The sequence below is a fragment of the Lotus japonicus genome, chromosome 3 (genome assembly GCF_012489685.1).
Source record: "Lotus japonicus ecotype B-129 chromosome 3, LjGifu_v1.2".
NCBI lineage: Eukaryota > Viridiplantae > Streptophyta > Magnoliopsida > Fabales > Fabaceae > Lotus > Lotus japonicus.
The window spans coordinates 94,298,681-94,324,879 of NC_080043.1; the positions used below are offsets into that span (position 1 = coordinate 94,298,681).

The 26,199-nt window shown below is 35.5% G+C and overlaps 4 protein-coding genes and 1 long non-coding RNA gene across 7 annotated transcripts; 3 read left to right on the plus strand and 2 right to left on the minus strand.

Moving 5' to 3' along the window:
• The first annotated feature begins 1,904 nt into the window (after positions 1–1,904).
• On the plus strand, positions 1,905–6,955 carry LOC130747657 (uncharacterized). 2 transcript variants are annotated; one of them, XR_009022443.1, is made up of 5 exons: positions 1,905–3,433; positions 3,671–4,110; positions 4,278–5,811; positions 6,385–6,466; positions 6,560–6,955. XR_009022443.1 is itself a non-coding variant. In XM_057600649.1 (3 exons), the coding sequence occupies exons 1-3, from the start codon at positions 2,021–2,023 to the stop codon at positions 5,743–5,745; spliced, it is 3,321 nt and encodes a 1,106-aa protein (XP_057456632.1). In that variant the 5' UTR covers positions 1,905–2,020; the 3' UTR covers positions 5,746–6,169. The 2 variants fall into 2 exon arrangements, 1 of the variants encoding a protein (XP_057456632.1); XM_057600649.1 differs by lacking the exons at positions 6,385–6,466; positions 6,560–6,955 and having other exon boundaries at positions 4,278–6,169.
• A 670-nt stretch (positions 6,956–7,625) lies between these two features.
• LOC130747658 (pentatricopeptide repeat-containing protein At5g15300-like) lies at positions 7,626–11,414 on the minus strand. The gene is made up of 2 exons (XM_057600650.1): positions 8,135–11,414; positions 7,626–7,760 (listed from the first exon to the last, which is right to left on the minus strand). The coding sequence occupies exon 1, from the start codon at positions 10,542–10,544 to the stop codon at positions 8,916–8,918; it is 1,629 nt and encodes a 542-aa protein (XP_057456633.1). The 5' UTR covers positions 10,545–11,414; the 3' UTR covers positions 7,626–7,760; positions 8,135–8,915.
• Positions 11,415–11,650: 236 nt separating this feature from the next.
• On the plus strand, positions 11,651–15,803 carry LOC130747659 (anamorsin homolog). The gene is made up of 8 exons (XM_057600651.1): positions 11,651–11,808; positions 11,953–12,103; positions 13,024–13,190; positions 13,268–13,363; positions 14,100–14,259; positions 14,338–14,471; positions 15,307–15,381; positions 15,488–15,803. Exons 1-8 carry the CDS (start codon positions 11,806–11,808, stop codon positions 15,524–15,526), a joined length of 825 nt encoding a protein of 274 aa, XP_057456634.1. The 5' UTR covers positions 11,651–11,805; the 3' UTR covers positions 15,527–15,803.
• Positions 15,804–16,905: 1,102 nt separating this feature from the next.
• Positions 16,906–18,553, plus strand: LOC130743059 (uncharacterized). Its single transcript, XM_057595163.1, has 2 exons — positions 16,906–17,006; positions 17,823–18,553. Exon 2 carries the CDS (start codon positions 17,865–17,867, stop codon positions 18,405–18,407), a length of 543 nt encoding a protein of 180 aa, XP_057451146.1. The 5' UTR covers positions 16,906–17,006; positions 17,823–17,864; the 3' UTR covers positions 18,408–18,553.
• Positions 18,554–20,459: 1,906 nt separating this feature from the next.
• LOC130743060 (uncharacterized) lies at positions 20,460–23,461 on the minus strand. Of its 2 annotated transcripts, XR_009021339.1 has the most exons (6): positions 23,202–23,461; positions 23,051–23,126; positions 22,900–22,958; positions 22,735–22,784; positions 21,383–21,843; positions 20,460–20,652 (listed from the first exon to the last, which is right to left on the minus strand). It is a non-coding gene; the product is annotated as an uncharacterized LOC130743060 (long non-coding RNA). The 2 variants fall into 2 exon arrangements; XR_009021338.1 differs by having other exon boundaries at positions 23,051–23,461.
• Positions 23,462–26,199: the final 2,738 nt, after the last annotated feature.

Below are 26,199 nucleotides of genomic sequence, written 5' to 3' on the forward strand. Positions count from 1 at the left end.
GAGCATGGAAGTGATCTTTGCTGTTCATTAAGTGATACAGGGATTCCTACAGAAAATTCGAGGAAGATTGGTCAGGGACTGTGGTATGGTGTTGGTCTCAAGCTTGATTCCGTCAGAGCAGAATATGCAATTAAGCATAACTCAGGAATAGGTTGTCTGATTGTAAGTTACGGAGATAGATTTTGAGTTGTATATGAGTCATATAGGACACATTTCTTAGAGCTAGCTAGTTTCCATTCTTTTGTGGAAGAAATGTTTCACGCAGAAGATTGAAGACAGGGCAAATGGTTTCAGAGTTGCGTGAATAAATCTAGTTGTAGAGTTTTAGTGGACACTAGACACCATTCTAGTACATTGGGTTTTTTTTTTTTTTGGTTTAGGCTTCAGGGTAAATATTGAGAGACCGATTATCTTGATATCCAGTATTGATCATTTTTGCAGCTTATGATCAATGTATATACCATGAGAACACGCACACAACCCTAGTACTAGTAGTACATTCATATCGTCATATACACTTTGTTAACTCTTTTGTGAATATGATGGTTGAATACACTTTGTCTTCCTCCCTTCCATTTTAAATATTTCTTATATTTTAAATTTTTAAAAAATAAATAATATTTCTTGTGACAATTTTTTAGTAAAATTATTATTTGAATTTAGAATTAAATATTAGAATCTGAGAAAGAGAATAAATAATTAAAGTTTATTTTTTGCGGTACATCGGAAAAGTGAATTGAAGTTTATTTAGGATAACCATATAATCTTAGAATAACCATATAATTTTCAATTGACGACAAATTAAGTTTAGCTATTGAATAAAATTTAAATACTTTGATAGTAGATGTCAAAAAAATAAATACTTTGATAATAGCAGTATTAAAAATATTAAATCATAACTCATAAGAGTGAAATAAATTTTGTAATTAAAAATAAAAATTTGATTGGAAAAATATGATGATATTTCAGATTTGATTTATGAATAGTAGAATTAGAATAAAAAAATTTAAAGATATATAATTTAATAAAATGATTTTATTTAAAGATTCGTTATATTAAAGAATGAGGATGATAATTATTGGTAAATAATCAAACAAAATTATGACAGGTGAAAATAAGTGGTGTTAGGTGAGAGATGTTATACTAAATGAGATATTGATGGAAGAAAATCAACTAAATTTTATTGGGTTTGTAAAAATAAAAATCAAAAGCTAACAAAAGTTAAGAAAGAAAGGAGGAATTTCTTTTTGGCCTAATCTTGAAAGAATTTTTCACGATCAAACCTCTATTTTATCCTATTTATATTTTTTTTCATCATCATATTTTGAAGACTCATAATATATTGATTGTTCAACAAAATACAATTTTTATTTTCATCACAATAGTATCATGTTTTTTTTTTGAAATCTTTTTTATTTGGTGCTAAGGAAAGAAAAAACAACAAGAAAATAACAAAAGGGAAAAAAAACTAACTAATTTCTCTGTGAAAGGCTAAAAAGGACAACACTATTGGGGGAGGGGAATCAAAACAGGTGAAGGAACAATTTGAACCATGAGCGAGCTTGGCCATCTTGTCCTTCACCGAGTTGCAGCTACGGGAAACTAGGAGTAGAGAGACCTCCCAGTCCAGACGAAGGAGCTGCAAGATTGCAACAATGACAGGGGAGTAAATGTGAAGGGCACCAAGACCTTTATTCTGAAGAGTTGAGATTTGCTCTCCCACAATCCGACTCACAAAGGACCTTGCGGAGCCCTCGATGCCAACACAGATGAGTATGTTAGAAAATATATAATAATAAAATTCAGATGAGTTAACATGAAATAAAATATAAAATGTGAAAAACTACTCTTTAGTTAAAATCTAAAGTAGAAAATGGATAAGAGGTTAAATGATAAATACAAGACACGCTGGACTAATCCGGTTCAGACCGGTTCAACATCTCCTACCCAAACAGTGTTGTTGATGTTATTCTATGTAGAACAAGATAGCAGCTGAGTCAGTTAACTCCTCCGGCAAGCCATGGCGGCGCCACCACCGTCGAAGCCTCTCACTCCTCACGACTGGGAAACCCTAATCGACGATTTCCAGTACGCCGGCGATAAATGGCGCTCTCTCGATCCTCCTCTCACCGATCTCCTCTTCACCTCTCTTCTCCGCAAGGACTTCCCCCTCAACCACAAGCTCCAGCTCCTCATCTTTCTCGACGAATTCTCCACCTCCCTCTTCTCCGACCACCACCACAACCACCTCGACCGCCTCCTCGACGCCCTCCGAACCACCATCCACGCGCCACCCGACGCGGCTCACATAACCCCCGCCTTCAAGGAACAATTCATGGTCTCCGCCACCTCGATCATCATCTGCGTAACCGAAAACGATACGGTTAGGGCTCACACGGAGAGTTTGGTGGAGCTGCTGTTGACGGTTATCAACCGCCCGAATTTCGGGTCGGATCGGCATACCCGATCCATCGCGTGCGAGTGCTTGAGGGAGTTGGAACGATCGACGCTGTGCTTGCTCTCCGACGTGGCGGGGCACTTGTGGAGCCTCTGCCAGAACGAGCGGACGCACGCTTCTCAGTCATACATCTTGCTCTTCACCACCGTCATTCACAACATCGTTGCTCGGAAGCTTAGTGTTTCCATTCTCAACACCTCTCTTCCTATGATTCCTTTCAACATGCCGAAGATAGATGATTCCGGTGCGGGTTTGAATTACAAGGAGTTGAGGAGGGCGTTGGCGTTTTTGCTTGAGTGGCCTCAGGTGATGACCCCTTGTGGGATGATGGAGTTCGTGTCGATGATGATACCGGTGGCTGTGGCGTTGGAATTGCAGCCCTCCATGCTCAAGGTGCAGTTGTTTGGAATGATTCATTCCTATAACCCTGTGCTTTGCCATGTTGTTTTGACCATGTATGTGCAATTTTTAGATGCTTTTGATGGTCAAGAGGGAGAGGTTTCTCGCAGGCTCTTGTTGATTTCGAAAGAAGCTCAGCATTCTTTGGTGTTTCGCTTGTTGGCGGTTGAGTGGTTGTTGGGGTTCAATCAATTGATTTTCAGTAGAAATGTTGAGAAGACTAAGCCCACCATTGAAGCTTGCTCTGCATTTGGTCCGGCTTTGTTTGATCCGCTGTCTTTGAAGGCCTTAAAGCTTGAACTTCTTGCATTTTGCTCCATGTGTGTTCATGTCTTGAGACTCAAAAGTGGTAATGACTCTCATCATGTTGAGGATGGTTTCATTGATCCAGTGAAGCTGTTTGAACATGGTCTCCTTTGTGTCTCATCTTTCAAATCGCTGCCTCCGGGGAGCACAGAGATTGCCATTGCGTTCCGTGCCTTCCATAAATTTCTCATTGCTGCTTCTCCTCATGCTGACAATGATCCTTCCACCACAAGAAATCTGTTGGACTCCATGATATTTTGTACTATGCAGGTGCTTAAGATCATTTTCGACTTTAGAATCTGCATTCTCCCATGTGGATTGGTTGCATTGCATCACATCCCTGTCAGTGGGATTCTTGTATTACAGCTCTAAGCTTAATATTCTTTTATTATTCACTTATATGCTAGTAACTAGAGAGATCAGAGTCCATGGTTTAGGTGAATTTACTGCTGAGTTGATGTGTGGGTCATGTCTATAGGCATGATATATTCAAGTTTCTTTTTTCAGGGGATGCTTGTGAACATGATGTTGGAGAGTCGGAAACTGGTTCCTGTTGTTGTTACTTCCGTTGACCGTTTACTCTCCTGTCAAAAGCATTCTTGGTTGGGTGAGCGCTTACTTCAGAAATTTGATGAGCACTTGCTTCCAAAAGTGGGGATGGATTATAAGTTGGTTTATTTCTTCCCAATATTTGATAGAATTGCACAGAATCAGACAATACCTCCGCGTGGATTGATAGAACTGCTAACAAATTTCATGATTTTCCTGGTGGAGAAACATGGCCCGGATACATGGATGAAGTCTTGGTCCCAGGGAAGTAGAGCTCTTGGAATTTGTCGAACTATGTTGATGCACCACCATAGTTCTAGATTGTTCCTTAGACTATCTCGCCTGCTTGCTTTTACTTGTCTCTACTTTCCTGATTTGGAAGTCCGTGATAATTCAAGGTATTGATTGTTCTAAAGATTTCTGCTTTTGATATAATCTATTTTCCATTTTTATTCCATTCGCTTTTAGTTTGTGTATTATCTCTTGAAATTAAAGATAGCTTGGGAAAGTCCAGAGTATCTGCAAAAATGACTACTTGGCTTAGCTGATGTGTGGTGTTTTGTAGGACCTACTTGCGTATGCTGGTCTGCATTCCAGGGAAGAAGCTTAGAGACATCCTAAGCGTGGAGGACATGATCCTTGGGATTTCACCATCTTCCCACTCAACCTCTTTTTTCAATGTTCAATCACCTCGAGCTTCTCAGAAATTCAAGACAATAAAAAACTTACCATCCTGCATTCACCTGGAGCGTCTGACCCCATTGCTTGTTAAACAGTTTTGGTCTTTGTCGTTGTCAAATTTAGTCATAAGTAACACCAAACCTGCCTATCTTGAGGGCATCAGGGACCTACAAGCCCCTGTTGAGGAAAAAGAATCTTCTGACAGTTCCAATGCACAGATCATTCCTGAAACTGGAAGAATTAATCAACCACAAGAGCTGCTTCGAGTTATGGATTCTAAAGTTGCAGAAATTTTGAACACATTAAGGAAGTACTTTTCATGCATTCCTGACTTCAGACATGTGCCAGGACTCAAAGTTAGAATATCATGCAGTTTGAGTTTTGAATCTAGTACTTTCAATCGGATGTTGGGAATCAAGGATGCTGCCACACCCCTGGAAGAGATAGATTCACTTCCTGCTATATATGCTACTGTGTTAAAATTCTCATCTTCTGCACCTTATGGGTCGATTCCTTCCTATCATATACCTTTTCTTCTTGGTGATCCTCACAGTAAAGATGATGCATCTCAAAATGGCTCGCTAAGTATTGTTCCAGTTGGAAATGATTCCAGAGGAGAGGAAAAATATAGAGCCCCTGTTATGATTGACTTGGAACCCAGGGAACCGACACCGGGAATAGTTGATGTTCACATTGAAACAAATGCAGAAAATGGTCAGATTGTCCAGGGTCAACTTCAGGGAATCACAGTAGGCATAGAAGACATGTTTCTCAAGGCTATTGTTCCACCAGACATCCCAGAAAATGCAATGCCTCGATACAAGTTTGACTTGTTCGCTGCGTTATGGGAGGCATGTGGCTCATCCTCCAGCACTGGGCGCGAAACCTTTCAATTGAAGGGGGGGAAAGGGATTGCTGCCATCAGTGGAACTCAATCTGTGAAACTTCTTGATGTTCCCGCAGCCTCTTTGATCCAGGCAACTGAGTACCATCTGGCTCGCTTTGTTGTAGGTGTGAGTGGGGAGCCACTTATTGATGTTGTATTGGAAGGGGGAATCATTCAGAATGTCATTTGGGAAGATGCTTCCTCTGATGCTACAGTTACTAATCCCGATACCGGTCCACTTCGTCTTACTTACAGTGGTGAAGAGCAGCATGAGAAGGGGGTTATTAGCTATAGCAGAAAAAGAAACCTTGGCTGTTTTCTTGTTCTGATATTTCTTCCACCGCGGTTCCATCTCCTTTTCCAAATGGAAGTTGGTGATGTTTCAACTTTAGTTCGTATTCGCACCGATCACTGGCCTAGCTTAGCCTACATTGATGATTATTTAGAAGCTTTATACCTGTCATAATAGCTATTGTTTCAGTTACATCGATGCTGCATAAAGATTTGCAATTCTCAACCAGCTCGTGGCAATGTATGTCTTTTTTTCTTTTGCAATGTACAGTCATACTATCTGTGTACTGTGGCTGTGTTGTTCAGTATCAGTAGGAACACAATTTTGCTTTATATGCATTTTTAAGATAGATAATTCTGAGACATTTAAATTTATGCCATTTTTTCCATACTGGCAGTTTTGTAGCTTGAGCTTGGTTAGGTAGCTGTTTTGTTTAGTTCAGAAGAAGAGGGTTAAAAGTAAAACAACCCTTCCCCCAGTTCATGTCGGGTAAACTAAACCCGTTCCTTTTTGGTTAATTATAGCTCCAGTGATATGTATTTAGATGCTTATGGACGGGAGAAATGATAATTTCCTATCTCTGCCCTTTCTTTCGACCTATAGCTCTTGAAGCTTGGCTGTGTTTGTAATTTTGAAATGAATTTCCAAATCTTTGTAAGCCAACCCCACGTGCAGATTCTGTGATATGCTCATAATCATAATCCAAGTTTTTTCCCACTTAGTGCATTTAGTAGTTTCTGGCTGCCAGAATTGATTTTGAGAAAAAATAAACTGATCCAAACATGCTCTCTCAAAGTTGTATTTTATCTGCAGTGTGGTGGTCTAGGGGATGCTTTTCAGGTGCAGTAGTATCTGTCCTTACAAGGGTCTTCCTCCCTTCCAATTGGGTGAAAAGGTATTTCTCTCCCTCCTCTTCGCTGCCTGGTGTCATTTTCTTTCATATGGCATGTAGCGTTTGTTACTCACGTCTATCATTATTTTTATGCAGGTAGCAACGGATCCGGTAACTTCCTTGCTGTGGACATATAAGGGACGGATTTGGATCCTCTCACGTGTAAAAAAACTTGAGAGTGTCAAGTTTTACCATCTCACCATTAACTTTTGTGTAGATAATAAATGAAAAATAAAATAAAATAAAATTAATGGTGAGATGATGAAACTTGACACTCTCAAGTTTTTTTACACATGAGAGGATCCAAACCCATAAGGGACTAAGTTGCAGTAAGCTTTGTAATAATACAGTGTAATGAGAATTAGTGAGTTAGATAGTACGGTTATTCTGTTGTAATAACTGAGCAGTTAGTTGTGATTTGAGTTACAACTATTCTGTATAAATGCCCCTGTAAACTCAATCATGTAATTAAATTGATTCTTTCCATCTTCATTCTTTTACTCATATTCAATTATGTTATGGTTAGTTACGGACAGATACTGCTGCAATGAATGTGGGGCAATGATTTTCAAAATTTTATATTGCTATGAAAATTCTCGGGGATGAATTAGAAGTCTTGAATCCGCTTTCTATTTGCACTTGCAACCCAAAATGCTCATCTTGAGCTATTCGAAAAGTTCAAGAAGAATGAAATTCGAATTATGTAGTTCAATTTCTAAGAGGACTGAATGATCCATATTCAGGTCATTGTGTTTCTCATCTTTCAAGTCATAGAACAAAACTAGATCCTAGGGCCAAAAAGTGTCTTTCTAGGCTTCAGGCCTGGAACAAAAGAATATATTGCGTATGACATGAAAATTAGAGAACTTCTTGTCTCTCGCAATGTTGTCTTCCATAAACATGTGTTCCCTCTTCGTATAATTCAACACACCTTGGATAACACACATAACCTCTTCCAAATGCATTGTTCTTAGTCAATGAAAATATGCCTTTAGAGCTGTTATCTGTTTCTGGTTTACTTGGGTGCCAACCTGCTAAGACCCCTCTATGCATTGTTCTCTTGATCTTAGCAGCAATCTTGGCACTCCATAGACAAATATTGCTTCATATCGTCAATTGATAGGGAGATTATTATACCTTACTACAACAGAGCTAGACATCGCCTTTGTTGTTAACCAGTTAAGTCAATTCCTGTCATCTCCTGCATTATATTCATGAACAAGCTACTCACAGGGTTCTCTGCGACATCAGATCTTCTCCTGGATGTGGTCTATTCTTTCCAGCAACTTCATCTCAGCTATAAATATAATTTTTTTTATAAATTGATAATACATGTCATTATGAATGTAATTGAACAAATAAGAGTAATATTCCATAAAAAATTGAAAAGCAGTACAAAATAAATTAAGAAGTTTTAATCTTTTTTTTTCGCTCAATATTTTTCTTTAACATTGGTGAACAGAATGGTAAGAACATGATGAACCATATGCATTTTTGCTAAAATAAATTATACTAACAGAACATAATAAATGGGTCGTAAAATCTCCACTTATTATTATGGACGATTCAGTGCGGTGTTATTCTGTTCTGAATTATACTATCAGACTTTGAAGTAAAGTAACCTAGTCTAAGGCAAAGGAGAGGAGAGAAAAAACATAACAAAAGATGTACCCTATGAGCATCTTCTCTTCTGTTGAACTATGAGATGAGTGCATGTCGGAGCCACCTTCTCTTTCTGTTCCTGGAACCTTGTTATATAATCAACTTTTAAACGACTTTTAGCTTTAGACCATGAATTAAGCACTGTATTCCCATTGCCAGTTTCTTCAGATACAGCTTCAGAAGTCAAGACGTGAACTCTAAACTCGTGTGCTGATGTTAGAGTAGCACACATGTTAACCAAAAATGCAATACTGCTCATGCTGTCACTTAATCCTTCTCTTAACACTTCAAGCATTCTGTCATTTATCACTGAAGAATATATATAGAGAAAGCAAAGGCATAGCAAAAGGGAATGCCATAAAAAACCACCATTCAAGCAGACACTGTCACTTATTGGACATTCATTAAGTTTAATACAATATTTCACCTTCCTTTAAGCTCTCTTATCACTTACTTCTTGAAGGCTGAAGCGTCTTTATATGTTCCTGAAAGAGCTCTTCCCATTCAGCTGGATCAAGAATGGGATTAGTTGCTCGTTCTTGTGGATCCTTTTTCTAATTTAGACTTAGATTCTGTCCAAAGTGCGGTAACCAGAAGCTACACTTTGTAGTTTCTCTTCAGAAGTGATTATAAGGCTTTTAACTGCAGAACTAAACATGCTATTCAGATAAAGGCTCATGGCTGACATACTTTGCATACAGGTTAAAAATTGTCTGTAGCATTAGACAGCCTGGAGTTTGTCCACGCAATTGCGAAAGCTGATGAATATTGAGTTCAAGAAACAGGGCAATCAGCAATGGCTTGTGCAGGGAACCTTATCAGATTCATTTATACCAATTTGGCTGTAGCCAACTTGCTTAGGAACATGTAAATCTATCATTTCACTCCTTAGTTGCTCAACCTCATCCCATCTCTCAGCTTCAGCATAAATGTTAGATAACAACATGTAATCTCCATCTGTTAGATGCTCCAGTTTGGCAAGTTGTTGGAAGCATATCTTAGCCAACTCCACATCACCTTGTGTTCTACAAGCACCCAACAATGTTCTCCATAAAACAGCACTATCTTGGAAAGGAGCATTTTTTATCATCTGATGGGCCTCTTCCAACAAACCACATCTGCTTAAAAGATCAACCATACAACCATAATGCTTGATATCAGGCAAGATTTGGTACTGGTTTACCATCCGATTAAAATACCATCTTGCTTTATCGACCAAACCCTTATGACTACAGCCAACCAAAACACCAATAAACGTTACCCGATTCGGCCTAATACTACCAAGCCTCTGTTCCATCTGTGAAAACAATTCCAGGGCCTCCTCACAGTAACCATGGACAGCCAAACCAACAATCATTGCATTCCAACAACTCAAAGTTTTCATCTTCATCCCATAAAATACTTCCCATGCTGAGCTCAAATTCCCACATTTACAATACATATTCACCAGGGCATTACCTAAATACCCTTCAATCTTATGCTCACACACTCTGAGAGACTCATGTATCTTCTCACCCATCTCAAGTGCACCCGTTTCAGCACAGGCACCCAGAACTGATATAAGTGTTACCTCTGTTGGTTTTACCTCAGCATTCTGCATCTCAGAAAATAGCCCCAATACTCCTGCATAATCCTTAACAGAAACACAACCAGCAATCATCGAATTCCATGACACCGCATCCCTCTCCGTCATTAACCCAAACACCCTTCTCGCAACCTCAACATCACCCAACCTAATGTATCTCGCAATCACAGTGTTCCACGAAACAACATTCTTCTGCGGCATTGATTCAAAAAGGTAATCTGCTGATTTAAAATCATTAACACGATCATACGCTGATATCATGATATTCCAAGCAGCCAAACTTCTCTCACTCATTTCATCAAACAGGTGTTGGGCAACCGGGACCAACCCACATTGAGAGTACATATAAAGCAAGGAGTTTTGAACAGATGGGTCTTGTTCAAACCCCATTCTAACCACAGTGCAGTGAACTTCACGTCCTTTAGAAACAACAGCCACCTCATCACACTGCCCACATTCTTGAATGAACTTGTAAGCTTTGGAGCATGCCTTGAGGACAAAATTGTAGGTGAAGTTGTCAGAGACAACATTGGTGTTTCTCATGTGGTTGTAAATGTGCAGAGCTTGAAGAGGGGAGGGACTGTTGGCGAAAGCACGAATCATGGTGTTGCAGGCAAAGGGGTTGTTGACCATGGAAGATTGTTGGAAAAGAGAATGAGCATAGGAGAGGTTTCCCATTGGAGAAAGTGCTGAAAAGAATATCAACTTTGTGTTAAAAGGAATGTGAGTGTCGAAGCCTGCTTTGGTGATCATGGCTTGAAGTTGTTTCAGTTCCGACATGGAAGAGAGTTGGCTTAGGATGCTGCTCACACGCCAAAACGTGGTTCCCATCATGTCATTGCCATCACTACCTACGATTAAGCACAGATATGAAATGTGTACGTTCACACCCGGTTTAAGCCACCACCCCAGTTCCACCCAGCCACCTCAGCTCAGCTTAGTCAGGACGTCAGGTGCACACGTTGGAAAGGGAGGTAAATCAATTGACATGTGAAAGTTAGAGCTTTCATTGTTATGGAAGCCAAAGAAAATAATAGGGGTGCAGCACTATCCAAATAATTTCAAGGGGTTGGTTTAGTGGAGCATGATAGAGTCTCGTACTGATAGGTCGCAGGTTTGAGCTCCCCCTAGTTCTCTTGAGGTGAGGTAACTGTAAGTTTATAGTTTTCTCGGTCTTAGACTGGGGCACCATCCCTCACCCTAAATTTATTGTTACCAAATAAAAGAAACTGATCTGAACTAACTCGTTTGCATTCCTTGAAAAGAAACAGTTGTGCTCAAGTGCAACTATTGTGGCTCACTCGTCGCTCCACCACTATCATCCTTATCGTCTTTTCACCCCCGACCCGTAGTTTAAGACAACCTCATCTTTGCTTTTCTATGCTCTAGTAGGTCTTCGCGTGCAATTCCCACCATATTTGAAGAGGTAAGCATGAGCCTTTGGTCTCTAATCTCTCTTCGACGTGTGTGACTAATTAAAGAAAAAGTTATCTTCACAATTTAAATATACTCATTTCAAAAAAAAAAAAAATCAAATATACTCACACTTAGACGAGATAGTAAAAGAAAAGAAATAAATGAGTAACACGGTATGTGATGTGTCATGTGATAGAAAAGACAAAAAATAAATAGGAAGAAAAATAAGTGAACATGAGATTTAAGAGATGTAAAGTGTAAATATATAAAAACTCTTTCATTAAGCATTTAACCGAGAAATGTCGTTGTGACCGATGGAACTAGGGTGGTGCTAGCTATTAGGTGTGACGAGTCTATTGAAAAAGATTAATGTTTAGTTCACACAATCTCTCAGGTGGAAAATATGTGAAATGAGAGAGATAAGTAGGAGGAAAAAATAGAGAAAATACGAGAAATTGAGGTGGATAAAAAATAGGGTGTGAATATATATATTAATTGAAAAGTGAAACCACTACGCTCACGTGATTTGCACGTGTGGCGCGGCCCTATATAAATTCAACCCGCACACGGTATGATTGCGTTCTCAAATTAAATTTCAGCAGCGAGTCGAGTCGAGTCGAGTCGGTCTCTAATCTCTCTTCCTCTGTCTCGAAGCTTCCATCATATTCCAACAATCGCAATGGTTCGTTTCGTTCCCCTCCTCTTCGATTTCGTGGACATTCATCTACTCCTTCAAATCCCTAAATTTTTGCGCTACGACGCCATTATACCAGTTTTAATTTACCCTGGATTCAATTTTATCTTGCAATATTTTTGAATTTCGTAGGACGCTGCAAAGATCGGTGGTTCTTTATTGGCTTGTACTGATGAAGCGGTTCTCCCTGTCAGTCAAGTTTTTGATGCAATCAAAGAACTTGGGAATCAAGGGGTTGATGAGCAATGGAATCCTCTCGTTATCACATCTGCATCATCACTCAGTATTTCCTTCACCTCCTTTTAATTGTTGTTTTTCTTAGTAATCTATGCTGGTTTGGTTTTGTTTGTGATATATGTGATATTGTTTTTAGGGTACTTCGTTTTTTAAATAAAACCAGTAAATTATATGTTGCTATTGGTTACATCTTGCTTGACTATAAGTGCTTATGGTCATATGACATAAGCGCCTATTCATAAGCTATTTTTGAAAATTTATTGAAATAAATTGAAAATAAACTATATATAAGTATAAGCTCTTTTTCATAAGCTAGAAAGCGTTTCACCCCTTATCAAGGGGAACTATTTCACCACTTATTCCTGAGTAGCTTATGAAAATAAGCTCAAAACAGCTGATGGTAGGTCATAAGCTGTTTGCATAAGCACTCCCAAACACATACACAAGCGCTTATGCTATCAGATAAGCTCTTCCAAACGGGGCCTATGTCCCCTTTTAAGGGATTTTACTATCAGCTTCTGTTGTTACTTGTAACATAATATTTGGAAATCAAATTTCATGCTGTGAATTAATATATAAGTTAGGCTTCTACACAATTTAGCTCCAATTTATGTTTTAAAATTTATAATTCAACTGCCTTGTTCCTGGAGTTGATGTCTGACTCTATTGTAGTTAGTACATATTAAAATGCTGATGGATGAGGATGCATAATGGCTTGTGAATTGTGATATAGGATTTTAATGCTTGGGGTGGTGGGTCTGAGAAAACTGGAAATAGCCAGTTCTTCTTGTGTTCTATCTGATTCATTCAATAATGTATAAACCCATATTTATTGTTTGTTGGATGGACTATGGTATTGTTTTTCTCGCTTAAAAAATATACAATTTTACATTTTGCATGTATATTATCTTTTATTTAATTGTAGCCAAAGAAACCAATTTTTGTTATATTCTATTGCAACTTCAGGCAAGCTGCCAGTGGAGTCTTCCTCTGTGGATGTGGCCATTTTAATCTGGCAGTCACTTGATTCTCCTGTGGATCAGCTGGTTCAAGAAATTCTTAGAGTGCTAAAAGCAGGTGGGACAACTCTTATTCGCAAGTCATCTCAGTCTGGTGTGGGTTCAGTTGATAAGGTAATGGCAGCATAGATTGTGCCTGATTGAGTTTATGTTGTTGTACATGGTCTGATTTTTTACCATTGTCCTTACAGGCGATATCTGATCTTGAGAGCAAGTTATTGTTGGGAGGGTTTACAGAGACACAGGTTTTACAATCAACTGTCCCGTCAGGCAGCAAATCTTCTTGGGTAAGTTTCATTTTCTGGTGTCCATCTTTATTCATTGTTGTTTTTTCTTCAATCAATCTTTTCATTGTTTTCTCATCTTTGGTTTCTTGTACACTAGAATACATTTGAAACGTTTCATGAATGGTTTATTGTTTTCTCGTGTTTGGTTGAATACAACCGAAATGCATGGGTCAAGTTGAATAATAGTCTGACATGTTTTTCACTTTGAGTAGTCATTAATTTCTGCTTGGACCTTCTTCTTTTATCTTGATGTTTTTTGTTGTCTTTCCAGAAAGTTTGTATTCTTGTTTCTGGATGAGTGGAGTATAGGCATGAGTCATCTAAAGTCTTTTTTTTTTTCCCCTTACAAATTCTAACCATCAATATGGTAGCAGACCCATGATTAAAAAAACAGGTGTATAGTAGAAAATAAAAGAGTGGGTGGGGGATAAGCTAGGCCCGTTTGTAAAATAGAGTTAGTGACAGGTTGTTAGGAGGGTTTTTAGAAGTAGTTATGTGAATCCCTATTTGTTCTATGGAAGAGGGGAGAGGAAGGGGACTCTTGGCAGAAAGTGAGGACAGTAGGAGAGACAGAGCCTCTAGAAGTGCTCTGAGTGTGATCAACATTTTGTATTCATTTTATTCAGTTTGAACCTACATTGGGTCCTGTGCTGAACCATTGTTCTTGAATATAATCAGTCTCTTTCTTATTTCATTTTCTTACCTGTAACACAATATGCTCTGTATTATTACATAGGTGAAAGCTAAAAAGCCTTCATGGAAAATTGGTTCATCTTTTGCATTAAAGAAGGCGGTGAAGAGTTCACCTAAAGTGCAAATTGATTTTGATTCGGATCTGATCGATGAAGATAGTCTTTTGACTGAAGATGATCTAAAGAAACCACAGCTGCCGCTTGGTAAAGAGTACTTTTCTATTTCTGTCCTCAATCAGCAGTATGTATATAAGGCCATTAGCTAACTTGTTTATGCTTTAGGTGATTGTGAAATTGGAAGTACTAGAAAAGCCTGCAAAAATTGCTCTTGTGGGAGGGCTGAAGAAGAGGAAAAAGTATTGAAGTTAGGATTGACAGCAGAACAGATTAATAATCCTCAATCATCTTGTGGCAGTGTATGTCTTTCTTTTCTTGGGCAACACAGTTCATTTATGCTTTCTTCATCTACATTTGTATTGTTCAATAAGAACTCATTTTTGCTGTATGTGCATTTTAAGATAAAAAGTTATAACTCCTTAGAAATTTAGATTTATATAATGTTTTCTTTCCTTGTTCCTACAGAGTTTCGGAGTTTGACAATGGTTTGGTTAGATAGCTCCACTTTTTTACTTTAGCTTAGATGATTTATAGAAGCGTAGTAACGACCCCGCCTTCTGTTCATGTCTTATAATTAAATTTCGTGAAACAAAAGAGCTAGCGCTGCATCATAAACCCTTTCCCTCTCTTTTCCCACCTGTTTGGTTTCATATAGCTCAGTGATATGGATTTAACGCTCACTTGCTCTACTGCCATTTTTTTCAATTTACATATGGAAGCTTGGCTGAGTGTGCAATTTTGGCATTAGTGAGTTTTCTAAATTCATGTAACCAACCTCACCTAGTTGGAAAAGACTCCTGTTGTTTTAAATTCTGTCGCTGCCCATAAACCCAACTATATTATTGTATCTATGATTCTTAATATCTTGTACTTAAGAAAATGGAAACATTGAACCTTGATCGTCATTGTCATCAAGCCTTTTCCCACTAAGTAGGGTTGGGTTGACTTGACGAATCAATCATTGAACATTAATTTCAACTAACCATTCAATATTTAACGGAACATGAATTCTAAGATTGGTTTGAATTGTGGTCAATGTGACTTGGACAATGAGACTATAGAATAGCCTTCAATGCTATTTCAGTTTTTCTTCCATAGTTGGCTTTGCCCTGAAAAGTTGCTTTTGGTTTGCAGTGTGGGCTAGGGGATGCTTTCAGGTGCAGTACCTGCCCTTACAAGGGACTTCCTGCCTTCAAATTGGGCGAGAAGGTACATTTTCTTTGGTCCCTCTCTTGAGCTATTTGGTGTCATTTTTTTGGAATTTCCTATACTCATGGAACGGTTGTTGCATAAGTCATTCTTTTTCTTTTTGCAGGTGGCAATTTCTGGTAACTTCCTTGCTGCAGATTTATAATGGATGAAGTAGAATTAGGCTTTGACATGGGAAGGGTAAAACAGTATTTTTAGATGTATGGGGTTGTTATAAGTTATGTTAATACTTGAAGAACCAACTAGTCCAAATTGTTGGATGCCTTTTCAAGTGTGGTGACTTATGAGAGATTCATTCATGTTTTTACAGCTACTATAGATGTTCAATGTCATTGTCTCTCCTTGCTTCTCTAAATGTATGCTTAAAAAATAATTTCTCTCTTTATGATAAGGTTGTAGGCTGTGTATGCTGGGTTATAAAAGTGATGCCACTAGAGCTTGTGATGATTTGATTATTTAAATTTTAATTTGAATATTTTAACATTTTAAAACTTTCATATATGCGAGTGTCAATTAAATCTTGAATGCTCTGTAAATGATATGCTAATTCAACGATGGATTGAACTTATGAAGTTAATATCAACTCAACAATTAAAAGATTTAAATAATATTAATAAAATAGGCATGTTCCTAAATTCATTTGAAACAAATTATGAAGTGTTTTGGAGTGCATGGGGTGCGCAATGAACTTGGCAATTGGGTCTTCGGCACTTCTGTGAGATGGTTTTGGTAATGCTTTCCGGGCAGTACGCCTGGAAGCTTGGGCATAAGGAGATTTTTTCGTTACCCAGATTGTGTGCATACGGTGGATACCTTTTGTCAGAATCTTGACTCTTCTCTTTTCTGGTCAAGAGATGCTATTACGCGGGTTTGAGTGTTTCTTAGTTAGGATTAGAATGTTCATATTGACTACGTGCCACAAGAGTGCAGTGAATGCCTTAGCTCGTGAAGCTTGTATGGATTGCTCTCTGCATCGTGTTTGGAGGTTGCTTCCTTCTTCTGTCGTTCAGGCCTTGTGTCTTGACACACTTCCTTAGTTTTTTTTTTGTTGGTTACAAGAAGGAAAAGAAAAGACAAGCAAACTAAGCAACTACGTTTTGGTTAGCTTTTAATTTTCCTCTTGTAATAAAAAAAATTATGAAAGTAAAAAAATGACCTTTGCTATGTATTTCTTAAGTTATACGAATAAAAGCCCTAAATAATTTAAAAAGTTCATACAAGTAATAGTTTTTTAATTACAAAAAGTATATAAGATAATTGAGTATATTATATTAGATTATAGTTTTTTATTGATTGATTTTTTTTTTCTTGGATAAGGTATTCTCACGGTCGGTAGCCGTGACCGTGAGACTAATTCGTCATCCCACACTGAGGGCTCTAAGTAGTAGTTTTGCCAATGGCATAATTTTTTTTTAATCAGACATAAATAAAATTAACATTTAACATACTTATAATTTTGAAGTTTTATTACGAATAAGGTATTTAATATTTTAATAATCAAGATTCATTATCTAATATCTCAGTTTTCCCCAATTGAACAAAACAAAGACGGAGATTTTGATTACTCGCAAAATTAGGGTTGGATTGCTGCGATTCCGTTTGCTGCGAGATTGAATCTTCGCCAGGTATGCTTTGCTATTTTTGATTCAACTGTTGAATTACAATTTAGTTGCATTGCATACTTTCAATTCTCTAGGGTTTCAAGTTTGTTTTCATTTGTCTGTGCGTAGAAAATACTGTTAAGTGAAAGCTCTTAGAGTGCTGTACAATGTAGAGAGTTGATTGGTTGATTTGTGCTCCTGGTCTTAATATTTCATTATGATTGGGTTGAAGGCGCGCAACGGTAAGGTTACTGTCATGTGAATGTGCACTCACAGGTTTGAGCTGTGGACTGTCTACATTAGATTCTCAAAGTGGGTCCGGCCTCTCTCGGGACCTTGCATATAGCATGAGCTTTATAGCACGAGGTTTTTAGCACTGAATGTTGATGGTTAGATTGGTTTTGTGACCTCAGACTTTATTTTGGATGATTGAGATATAGTTCCAAGGTCGCTAGGCTTGCAGCAAAATCTTTTCCTTGATCAATTTTTTTGATTATTTAGAGTCTTTCAAAATGGTGAATATGAATCTTGGTTAGTATTTCGGGTTTTATTTTCTTCTGGTTTGTGGTCATTAGATCTCAGAGACTATAACAACTTGCTGCATTTTGAGAAATTACTATACAGTAAAGTAAAATAGGTTGAATTGGAGTTCAGAATAACATTAATTTAAAATACACTCCAAATAAAAGGATTCCAATTGGATGGATTTTAAGATTTGTTCCAAACAATAAAATTTGCGTTAATTATGGTTTGTGTAGTTATAATTAGACCAGTGCATTTCATGTGATTATTGTATGACCTTTTGCTTGTTTCTGATGTTTCTCTGCTGAATGCATACAGCCTTGCACTCTTAGTAATTTTGAGAACTAGCAACATCCAAAAATGCTCCTGGATAGGTATGGCATTCAGGAAACCCATTATGAGGTTCTTAATGTCAAGGAAGATGCAAATTATACAGAAATTCGTGCCGGTTACCGAAGTGCTGCACTCAGTTTACATCCTGATAAGCTATTGAAGACACCCGAGACATCCAGCAGTGATCAAACAACTGGAGAGAGATTTCTCAGAGTACAAAAGGCATGGGAAGTTCTAAGCGATTCGAGCTCCCGTTCATCGTATGATAATGAGTTGAAAAGCTCAAGGCGGGATAGGGATGCTTTGGCCGCTGAAGTTGCAGAAGATTTGAGCTTACATGATATGATAGCTGAAGATGCTGATGAAGCATTGGAACTGTTTTATCAGTGCCGCTGTGGTGATTACTTCTCTATAGACTCATTGGAATTGCAGAAAATGGGGTATTCCTTATTCAGGGAAGGAAGCAACATATCTATACTCAATGTTGATACTTTACCAGGATCAGTGATTCTTCCGTGTGGATCTTGTTCATTAAAAGCTCGTTTGGTACTCAGTACGGATGACCATTGAAATTATCAACATTTTTTGTATGAACTAGTAAGTTACCCGTGCAGATGCACGGGTCGCGGTCGGTCGACCGCGATCAATTTTTCTCAACAATTTTTATTTAAAAAATCTATTTATAATTAAACATTCATTATAATCGTTTTAAAAAATTGTAATTTTTGTTAGTATAGAAATTTTCCCCGTTGGTTAATGAATTGTTTTTTAAAAAAATTAAAAAATATTTAATCTAAATAAGTTTTAGTTAACCAAAAAAATTAAAATTAAGATGAAAATGTTTATTTAAAAATTGAAAAAATAATTTATACAAAAATTTAATATAAATTAACTTTGTATAAAGGAAGATAAAGTTTTTTTTGGAACAATATAAATGAAGATAACGTAACCTCTATATAATATAGTAAAGGTTTGATTAAGTTTATGAGAAATCTATGACTGAATAATATTTTTTTGAGTTTCTTTTCATAACAAAACTCTATATAATAAATTAAAATTATTATGCAAGAATTATAATGAATTTATTTAGTTAAAGATCGAGAAACTAATTTTGTAAAAAAATATTTAATATAACTCGGTACAAATGAAGACATAACTAATCTCAATATATTATGAACTTCATTATGTGATAATTTTAAAAAAAGAATTATTTTTGTAAGCATAGACATTTCCTCGTCGAAGATATAACTAATCTCTAAATAAATAAAACCTTTTAATGTAAGAATTTTAAAAATTATTATTTTAGATAGAATAGATATTTTCCCCGTAGATTATGAAATTATTTATTTAAACTATGAAAATAAAATATATTTAAATCATTTATTAGTTTAGAAAAATATTTTAAATTATATTGAAATTATGTATTTGAACATAAAATAACTTATAATAAATTTTTTTATATATAATAATAAATTTGATGCAAAATTTGTGTAAATGAATATATTATTAATATCTGTATAATGAAAAAAATTAACTATGTAAGAATAAGTAAAAAAATTATTATTTCAATTAGCATAAATATTTCCCCGTTGATTTATAAATTAACTCTGTATAAAGATGATATAACTAATCCCCATATAATATAAAAATTCATTATAAAAACTTTTTAAAAAAATTATTACTATAGATATATTTTTAGTTGGCATAGATATTTTTCCGATGATTAATGAAATTATTTATTCAAACATCTAAATTATTTTACACTTAAATTTAAAGTAAATTAACTGTATAAATGAAGATATAACTAATCTCTATAAAATAAAAATTCATTATGTAAGATTATTTAAAAAAATATTATTTTAGTTAGCTTATATATATTTCCCCATTAACCAATTAAATTATTTATTTAAGCATTAGAAAATTATCTTACTTAAATAATTTATTAGTTTAGCAAATTAATTTTAGTTATTTTACTTACTTATAATAAAATGTAATGTAAATTAACTTTGTATAAATGAAGATATAAATAATCTTTATATATTATATAAATTTATTATGTAAGACCTTTTTAAAAAAGTATAATTTTACTTGACATAGATATTTTCCCCATTGATTAATGAAATTATTTATTTATTTATAAACATTGAAAAATGTATTTTGTAAAAAAGTTAATGTAAATTAACTCCATATAAATGGAAATAAAACTAATCTCTATATGACATAAAAGTTCATTCTGTAATAATTATAAAAAAGTAATTATAAAAAAGAAATTATTTTAGTTAGTACAAATATTTTCATCGTTGATTAATTATATTATTTATTTAAACAGTGAAAAAAAATTATTTAGCCAATAACTTTTTGATAGGAGATACTATATTTATCACGTAAGTTGAACAAATATTTTTTAATTAACAAAATACCATGACTATTTGGAATTCTAGTAGGGAAATGTATATTTAAATTTTTAATCAAAAAATGGTATAAGAATCACATTATTTGACGATATTGACAAAACTATGTTGGTATATTCTTAAATTTAAGTCATCTTTCGAATCAATTATTTCTAAAGATGTTAGGGTAGGAGAATGGCAAAAAATGAATTTGTAAGATTAATATAAATTATAGCGGCAACTAAAAACAAAAATAAGATTTCCAATTAAAGGTATACTGATGACCAAATAGAAAGCATATCCTTCTAAGAGAGCCATATTTTTCCACAGATAAGTGTTGTACTTGAAGATACCATCCGCTCCTAACAGCACATTATCTTCTTTATCATGCCTAACCATCTTCTTCTACATGCTCTCAGTCTTCCCTGGCACAACACAATCAAACATTATAGTGAAACCAAAATCATCTCCAGAAATAGATCAACAATGTGATAGTTATGTGTTTAACTATGTAATCCTGATAATGGAGTAATATCAATAACTAATTTTTTTTAGGGGTCCTTATGTTAAGGTCAGAGCACAGTTATAAATTTTACTCCTATAATTCACTCTTTAGCTAGAGTTAGATTGGACAGGCCAAGAAGAGGCAGTAAGCTCTTTTTTATTTTCCTCTTCTTAAAGAAATAAATGAGTATCAACAAAAGAAAAATAGTTAAGAGATGAAAGCAAAATGAAATGAATACAAAGTATGCATAATCCAAAATTTATCAATGGCTCAAAAAAATGAGTATCAACAAAAGAAAAATAATTAAGAGATGAAAGCAAAATGAAATGAATACAAAGTATGCATAATCCAAATGAATTGATTAAATCATAACCAAAATACATAATCAAAATTTATCAATGGCTGCCCAAGACGTGTTCGCCACAATATGCCAAGACGTGTTCCCATAAACATCACATTTGTAACTTTGCATTTGAAGATCTCCTCAATGACTAAGACATATTCCTAGAAGATACATTTTATCCATTAAGTGGTGAACAAAGCCAAGCTTATTTTAAAACATTTGCAATCCCTCAACCAAGAATGAAGTATGCGCATCATATGTAATAGCAAGCATTGAAACAAAACAGGACATGAGTTAACTTACTAACATATTGTGCTCTGGAACTCGCTTGTCGAAAAGGGCATCAGGTTCGTTAAGACTATTTTCAAAACTTGCTACTAATTTCAGTTGCTCCATAGCCTCTAGTAAAGCATGATAAAAAAAAAGAATAAAAAATCTAAACAATAGTGGAACTTATAAGAGAAATAATGAAGAAAACCGGAAGTAATTAAAATATACAAAAGAAAAAATAAATGAAAGCCCAAAATTAAGTCAAAATGGAATCAAAATCCATTCAATCTAACAAAAAATGAGTATATTTGGGTTGGTCCTACAACAGAAAATATAGCCATGATCACAACTCAAGATTATATTGGTGCCCAGATGAACCATAAAAAAGGCATATACTCATCAACTCCAGATTTGACAGATTAGTTATTCTGACTCCTGATTTCCATGTTTCTTATGACTCATCAACTCCAGCGATCGAGTTAGCTTTACGTGCCATACCTAACAGAGAAAAGGTTAACATGTATGTTATGATTGGAGCACATAAAAGACAAGAAGGCAAAAACATACTCATTTCGTTGGCTTCGAAATATCAATCCATGTAAGAAAACAAAAGCAATATAGAGAGACAATAGAATATAAATAGAAAAAAAAGATAAAATCTTGACAAGAACACAGATCTGACCGGTCAAATAGAACGCAAAAAATATCAAAGATTTATATTCAAAGAAGTTGTAGCAAACTGTTTCAGATACAAAATAGTGAGAGCAAGAGTAAAGCATGAGAGCAGGAGTAAGGCATTATAGAAAACAAATAAGCTCAAAGTTGAAGGATTCAAAATCTCAAATAAAAAAGAATTAGTCAGGCGGTAGAATGAAAAAGAATGAGGAACAACAAAGAAAAAAGAACCAAAAAGGAATAGCAGATAATTAAAAATTCAAGAGTGAAGAGGGAGAAAAAGCAGTGTTAAGTTGAAAATTGAGAAGATAAAATAATAAAACTAAAATAGAAAGAATTGATAACAGAATCAATAACAAAATCTCTAAAAGTAGCTCTTAAACAAATTCAAATCTGAAAAACAAAACAAATTGATAAAAAAAAAACGTGCAATCAAAATCTAAACCTTAACTCAATGAACAATCCTGGTTTAGTGGAAACCTCCAATGATTTGTAACTCAAGAGAAATAGTAAGGCCACAAATAACCATCCACTCACATTTTAGAAACTTCAAATTTACTACCAAAACAATGTACTGTACTACTCCTTGGGGTTTCCATTTTATTCAATTTACACCATTTCAGGGTATTGAAAACGTCAAAATGCAAATATCACAAGAAGAAAAAAATACAACTTTGATAACAAAATGTAAACCTTAAAATGCAAAGAACAAACCTTGATTAGTGGAAACCTCCAACAAATTGAAACTCAAGAAATGCTAGACCCTGTGTAAACAAAACAACTTCAATAACAAACTTTTCTTTTGAAATGAATAACAATAAAACTTAATACTTTAAGATACAAAATCTATTTACCTTTAAGAAAATAAAACAAACTAACCTTGATTTAGTGGAGACCTGCATCAGATCAAAACTCCAGAGAAGAGTCAAGGTAGAGTGCTACAAAAAGAAAAAATCGTTTCTTTAGGACTAATTACACAACAAAATAGAAGAAAAATTATACAGACTGAAGTACAAAATAAAAATCAAACCTTGGAGGATGATTAGATCAAGTAGTTGGATGGCTGCTTAGAGAGGAAGAGGGAGAGGCAGAAGAAGAGAAAGGGTCTGAAAAATAGAGAGAAGGGTTTGGGTATAGAGAAAAGAGAGACATTTAGTAGAAGTAGAGAATGAAAACAATACCTCAAACACCTTGCATGCAAGAGGGAGGACGAAGAACAACAGAGAAGAAGAACAAAAGAGGCAGTAAAATCATAAAAAATCAAGCCTGATGAAAATGTGAGGACCCCAAGGAAGAAGAACAACGAATGAAATTTCATTTTTTTGTCAAATAGTAAGCCTTCAAAGAGATAGAATTTAAGCATGAAGAGAGGAGATGAAACTAATCGAATGGGTGTAGAAGATGCAGATTGTGATAAAAGAGATTGTGATCAAAGATAGGGTTTGGATTAGTGAGATAGGAAATCTGAAGTACAATAGAAATAGAATTTCTCAAATTTTTTATTGGTTCTCTCTCCAATTGAGATAGACTTTACAGTTTAAATTTTAAAATAAAAAAGGTCAAAGAGGGAAACAGAAGGAAGAGCGGGAAGGAGAAAAGGAGGAGAAAGATTAAAATAAGCCAAAAAAAGGAGGTGCTGACACGTCACCAGAAGGGGGTTTCTTTTCTTAGAGTATATTGATTGTACTATTGAGATTGTAAACATTTTTTAAATGAAAAGTTTTGTTTTGTTTTCCAAGAAAAGTTGAGCCTGAATCAAAATCAACTTCATCCATCACATAAGGTTAAGTGAAAAACTAGAAGCGTACCTAAATCAATTGTTTGTAAATAATTGCAATATGAAGTCCGAGATTGAATGTAAGAAGAAGGGATGATCTATTAGATTTTCAATGTATAAAGTTATTTGATGTTCTCTAGAAGAGGAAAGAGAGACTTTTTTCATGACAATGAAATCTGGGGACCATGACCCTTATTTGTAGACTATAAGTTGTGATAATTTCAAGTTGGCCCCTCAACAAATTAAAATATCACTTCTACCTCTACACATTAATTTCCATGACAATTATACCCTTTAGTCCTTAAAACCTTAATTCCAAATAGATCACATTATATATATTTTTATAAATAATGACTACACATTTTAATAATTACATGTGTGACCCTATATGTTGAACTTTAATCCAACAAACTTTCTGTATCAAATGTTTAGGAGGAAAGATCGACTTCTCTCTTGAAACTTGATTTCCTAATCTACTTAGACTTGAGTCAAAATGCCTTTTAAGCTATCCATTTTAAATATGTCATTGGATATACAAACAGTAAGAGATCTCCTAAATTGCCACTTAAAGCCTCTTCCTCCCTAATGAATTTTTCCAGTCTTGTTCACCTGGATTTATCATACAATAATAACCTCCACATAGACAATCTTAGATGGCTTCCAAGTTTTTCTTCTCTGGAATATCCTTGCTTGAGTGAAATAAATCTCTCCAACAAAACTCTCTGGCTTCAACAGATGGTTATGCTCCCTTCTCTCACGGATCTAAGGTTGGATGAATGTGACCTCAGTTGGGATTAATCCAACTCTTGGTATGCCAATTTAACCTCACTTGAAGTACTTGATCTTTCATATAACAGTTTTTACTCCGAGATTCCAAAATAGTTGTTTAACCTCAGTAGAATTTATGAGTTGTACCTTAACGACAATGATCTGAGAGACCAAATACCTGCACCAATGTTGAATTTCCAACATCTAAAGTGTTTTGAATAGTCAAAGTGAGTCTATTCCAAAGTAGATGGGACAATTCAAAACACTTTAGATGTTGGAAATTCAACATTGTTGCATGTATTTGGCCTCTCAGATCATTGTCGTTAAGGTACAACTCAGAAATTCTACTAAGGTTAAACAACTATTTTAGAATCTCGAAGTAAAAACGGTTATAAGGAAGATCAAGTACTTCAAGTGAGGTTAAATTGGCATACCCAAGAGTTGGATTAATCCGACTAAGGTCACACTCATCTAACCTTAGATCCGTGAGTGAAGGGAGCATAGCCATCTGTTGAAGCCAAAGAGTTTCGGTGGAGAGATTTATTCCACTCAAGCAAGGATATTTCAGAGAAGAAAAACTTGGAAGCCACCTAAGATTGTCCATGTGGAGGTTATTATTGTATGATAAATCTAGGTGAACAAGACTGGAAAAATTTTGTTAGGGAGGAGAAGGCTTTAAGTGACAATTTAGGAGATCTCTTACTATTTGCAAATCTAAGGACAAATTCAAAATGAATAGCTTGGAAGGCATTCTGACTCAAGTCTAAAAAGGTTAGGAAATCAAGTTTCAAGAGAGCAGTTGATCTTACCCCCTAAACATTTGACACGAAAAGTTGCATAGCCATACTCATCCGGATAGATAAAATCAAAACAAGAGAGGTGTACATTGAACACCTTTCTAGTTGCAGCAATCTTCTTCAGTGGACCAAGATAAGAGCAGATTCGTGGGATCTATAATTGTAGGATTGAAAAATATATGACGAGATGAGATGAGGGAACAATTAATTTATAACACAATATTTTTGGTTTTGTTCATAGCCATATTACATACACGGATCTAACAGAACTCAAGCTTGCTAAAACTTGTTCAATTTCTCTACCTCACACTCTCTGGCGCTTTTGTTTGCACCTTTACCGTGCTCAGGAACATGGACCTGGCACACACACAAACTCTACATTTTTCTCTCACACTTTGCCTCTCATTAACCTTACTAAGCTCGTTGGAGCTATTCCCTAATTTTTCTCACACTGTTTTTATTTCTTCCAAGCCCTATGGCATGTCCTATTTATACTAATGGAAGTCGGTTGGATAGTTCAACCTTCATGTGCCGTGTCCAATGCTAAAGTTCTGATGAGTCTTCACATCATCACATGTATTGACTATTCAGTCAAGACAATCATTGTGCCCACCTTAATGCTTACTTATTGGTGTGGATCATTGGACTTAATTGTTATGCGTTTCCTCCACGAAAAAATCCGACATAATAAATTGTGTCCTGGTGGTCTTGGTCCTGGAATAATAAATATTGATGGACACATGCATGTTGATGTTCCAAAATATACACATCATCATCTTAGACTATTTGTAAACTTGCCTTATCTCACCTTCCTCCCACTTCAGATTATCGAAATCT